This window comes from Aplysia californica, unplaced genomic scaffold, assembly GCF_000002075.1.
Source record: "Aplysia californica isolate F4 #8 unplaced genomic scaffold, AplCal3.0 scaffold00230, whole genome shotgun sequence".
Lineage (NCBI taxonomy): Eukaryota > Metazoa > Mollusca > Gastropoda > Aplysiida > Aplysiidae > Aplysia > Aplysia californica.
The window spans coordinates 1020554-1024597 of NW_004797500.1; the positions used below are offsets into that span (position 1 = coordinate 1020554).

General features: G+C 38.2%; 1 protein-coding gene across 1 annotated transcript in view; it reads right to left on the bottom strand.

Annotated features, from left to right (window-relative positions):
* Positions 1–4044, bottom strand: part of LOC101853623 (aspartate aminotransferase, cytoplasmic) — a 28155-nt gene that overhangs the window by 20995 nt on the left and 3116 nt on the right. Inside the window, exons 2-5 of the mRNA XM_035970175.1 lie at positions 2421–2602; positions 2037–2145; positions 695–804; positions 285–389 (exon numbers count right to left, since the gene is read on the bottom strand). Coding sequence (XP_035826068.1) covers positions 285–389; positions 695–804; positions 2037–2145; positions 2421–2602 — 506 coding nt within the window. The remainder of the gene's footprint in view (positions 1–284; positions 390–694; positions 805–2036; positions 2146–2420; positions 2603–4044) is intronic.

Below are 4044 nucleotides of genomic sequence, written 5' to 3' on the forward strand. Positions count from 1 at the left end.
GGGGGCGGGGGGGGACAGAAAGCTCTTGAGGGAAATATACAAGACAAGGGCTGTAAGGTTTACAAACTGTACCTACCTGCGTTATGTACCTAAAGCTACTTTTTTCAGTATTCGGAATTTGAATTTCACCAAAACATTTCTCAAGCTCATGTAACCCAAACCACAGGTTAAGAAACGACAATAAGAAATACAATTTCTAAATTTTGCGCTTAGCATATCTGAAGAGCTGGCTGACACTGTGGAATAACATATCATTTTTATCATTAAATAAGTCAAAAACTTACGATGCACGTCTGACATATTGTTTTCCACTGGTCGGGGGTCGGGTCCACTCCGGTGGGATTGTGAGCAACTCCGTGCAAAATTACGACTGCGTTCTCAGGGGCATTCTGTTCAAAGGCAAAAAGCAAATGTCAATTCTTTTTATTTTTCTCTCTTTTTTTTTACAACAGGGTACAAATGTAACAATACAAAGCTTTTTCCAACAGTACCAAATTAAAAAGTACAGCTTTTCTCTTTTCGTCAAAAAAAATAAAATTATTTTGAGTCAGATCAACACAAATGTTGAATATATAAGGACAGGAGGGAAAGCAATATTTAAAGAACTGTTCCAAAACTCACTGCTCTATAGGAAGTGTACCGCACAATAAAAATACATATATAGATTTAACATGTAAAACAATAATTCACAAACCGACAGATCTTCCATCATCCCTGAGAAGTCCAAGGAACGATTTGCATTGTCCCAGTACCGATACTCTTTGATCGAAAATCCTGCAGACTTGAAGATTCCCTTGTGATTTCCTGAAATACAAATGGTTTGACTCTAAAAACAGAACTCAGGACCTTTTCTACAAAATCTACTGATCCATGATAAGAAACATTGTCCTTATAGATCATGAAAAGGAAAATGTTTCTTTGTCATCATGCACTTTACGAGGGTTCATTGCTTATAAAAATCCCCACTAACATACATTTTTCACCACTGAAATAAATATTGAGAAATATTGACACATTATAAGTTACTGTACTAACAAACAATTAATAACAATGCACATATATAGTGCTCTCTCCCAATTTAAAAAAAATAGATTCTTTTTTTTTTTTTAAAATAGTTTGGCGGCACTTGCAACACAATTATAAGGTCATGTAAATGCCGAAGATTAGAGGTGTTACAAGAGAATAACAAACACAAAAAAGAAGGAGGAGAGATTAGGACGATATACGTTTGATATGAAAGAAGAAGCAAACCGCACCAGAGCACCCGCCAACCACCCACAAAACAAAGGTTCTGAGCGCTTTACAAATACAGGTAGCAACACACAAAGTGCTCTGATTAAAAGTCTCTTTTAATCCATAAACTAAAATGACTTCAGCTGACTTTTAAACAAAACTAAACAATTTGTTGACCTCTCTTGAATTACCAAGAAGTGTACGCTTTGGCAGTATGATGTGGTTAGTTTAGTCTTAGTAGAGGTTTTACTGTGCTCGCAACTGCATAAGGTCATATGAGCGCCAGAAGATTGGATGTGTTACAAGAGAGAACAAAAACATAAAAAAGAAGAAGGGGAGATAAGGACGATAGATGTTTGAAGGAAAGAAGGAGCAGACCACACCAGAGCACCCGCCAACCACCCACAGTTATGATGTGGACTCCTCCTCAAGGTCAACTGCAGTTGGGTATTACAGAGTAGTAGTTTACACAAAGTTGGCGCAACAATAGCTATACTTCCACAGGAACAGAGTTACAGATAAAAACAATGTGATTTTTTGGTTTTAGTTTAAGCATTTTATAGCACTTAAAACACAATCAGGTCACATAAGATGAGTTGTTACAGGTGAGAAACAAACACAAAAAAGGAGAGATAAGGATGGTAGAGACGCTTGAGGAAAGAAAGAGCAAACCACACCAGAGCACCCACCAACAAATGTGAAAAGTGAAAGAAAAGAAGAAGAAAAAGACCACACCAACAAGTCCAACAACCACCCGCTTCTGAGAACTTCCTACTGAACAACAGCTAAAGAACTCAACCCACCCCATGTAGGATTGGAGACGTAGACCACTTTAAATCCCAGGACATTGCCGAGAAAAGCCGCAGCCAGACGGAGGGCACCAGTTCCTCCAAGAGCCTGAAAACTCTCAGTCTGCAGAACGAAACAAAATTTAAAAAATATAAATTTAAAAGATAACATGGATAAAGACTTTGATCGATCTCTAGAAGGTGAAATTTACAGCAAATAATATATACACACACACGCACGTGTGCACACACACACACATACATACGAACACAAAAAATTGCAAAAAGTGTACACACCAGTAAAGAAAACAAATATGATGTTGCAACTGTACATGTCAAATTACATTCAAGTCAAGAACAAAAAGAAAAATAATTTTAAGACAGAGACATGCTACTTGCCCGATTCTCTGAGATGGCGGCATGGTTTGTACCCAGAAGAATTTTTGTGGCTGAGGTGCGAAAATCTGGCATTCCAGCAACTGGCAAATACTCGTGGTTAAGAGTCAAGTCTGCTGCCATTTGTGACTCAGCCTCTCTGACCACAGGTAGAACCCAAGGTTTGCCTTCATCAGTGCGGTATGCTGTAAAACAGGACACAAAATGCAATAAGTCAGATAATATCCTACACCTATGATTTTAATTTCCTATCAAGAGCACAAAAAAAAAAGTTTAGATAGTCCCTAAAAATACCCCTTTTCCAATTATTGCACATGATTCGTTTGCATGTATGTGTGCTTATATTATAGTCTAACCTGCACACATAGCGAAATCAGTGGGATGTGGAAATCTTTTCCTTTAATACGAATTTCACAATGTTGTGCGTGTTTTACACAAAAAAAGAAGCAACATGTATTCTGGCTCCAAGTCTAGCGTCCATCTCCAAAGACGACCGAGCCGGGTGGGAAATTCCTAAATTCGTTTCAAGTGCCTTTCCCAAGGACACAACGTTGGACTGAACTGAGGCTCGGACCCCTGAACTGTTACGTACTGACCAAAGCAGCATGTAACGACAAATAAAAAATTTAACCTCTCTAACAAAAAGACTTACGAAACCTTCCCTCGAGACGGAGGCTGTGGACTTTTTAGAAAGTTTGGGTACCCAAGGTAAAGAGAAGCACATCAACATTATTATTATATTTGTATAAGAAGGGTCCTTTAGTGCGAAAGAGCAAAGCAGACAGAAACAAATAGAAGAAGAAAAAGAAGCAATCCTTCTCTATTTGTTTCGCTCTATCCAACCACCCACAAAATGCCGTACAGGCAAACAAATATATGTGAAGCAGCGTGGTTAAATCAGGCGCTCGTCAAAATAATGTTATAAATTATGAAAGTCAGGAAATTGGTATTTCCCCGCAGGTTTGGGAATTTCTATCAAATTTTTGTATTTTGATCCAATACATTTCATACACGTTAAAGAGCACCTGTGTGGATTTTACTGAAAGCGTAGATTTAAAAGGCAGAAGAAATCTAAATTTTCAGTTTCCACGGACTCTCAAGCTCAAGAAATTACTCTTGAAACTTTGGCTGCCATTTAGCTGATTTTACGTCTGAAACTAGATGACCATACCTCCTTTTCAATCACACAAATATCTCGACTTCTTTTTAACATGAATATTATTTTCACCTAGCTGTTTGAAACAGTACATTCCTGGGGTCATCCAATCACAGGGCTTCCTACTGTAGCAAGTTTTGGTTTAACTCTTGAGCAAGGCAATAGGAAGATATAAAGTTCAAAAGTCGACATTTTCGTCCTACTTTTGACCGAACCGGTAATTTTACTCTAGTAGTTCAGTAAGGCTACCGGACTCGTAATCGTGAGGTTGCAGGGTCCGGGGTTTGAGCCGCGGACCCAACGTTGTGTCCTTGGGAAAAGCACTTTAAAAGAACGAAGTGGCTAGCCGTACTTATCTTAGGCCCTATTTACATTAGAAAACAGGAGGTTTAAAATACATGCACTGTCATTAAGGAACCTGGTTTTGTCTCAAATACAAATACTTTAGGTACTGCACATTAAAAATGTATA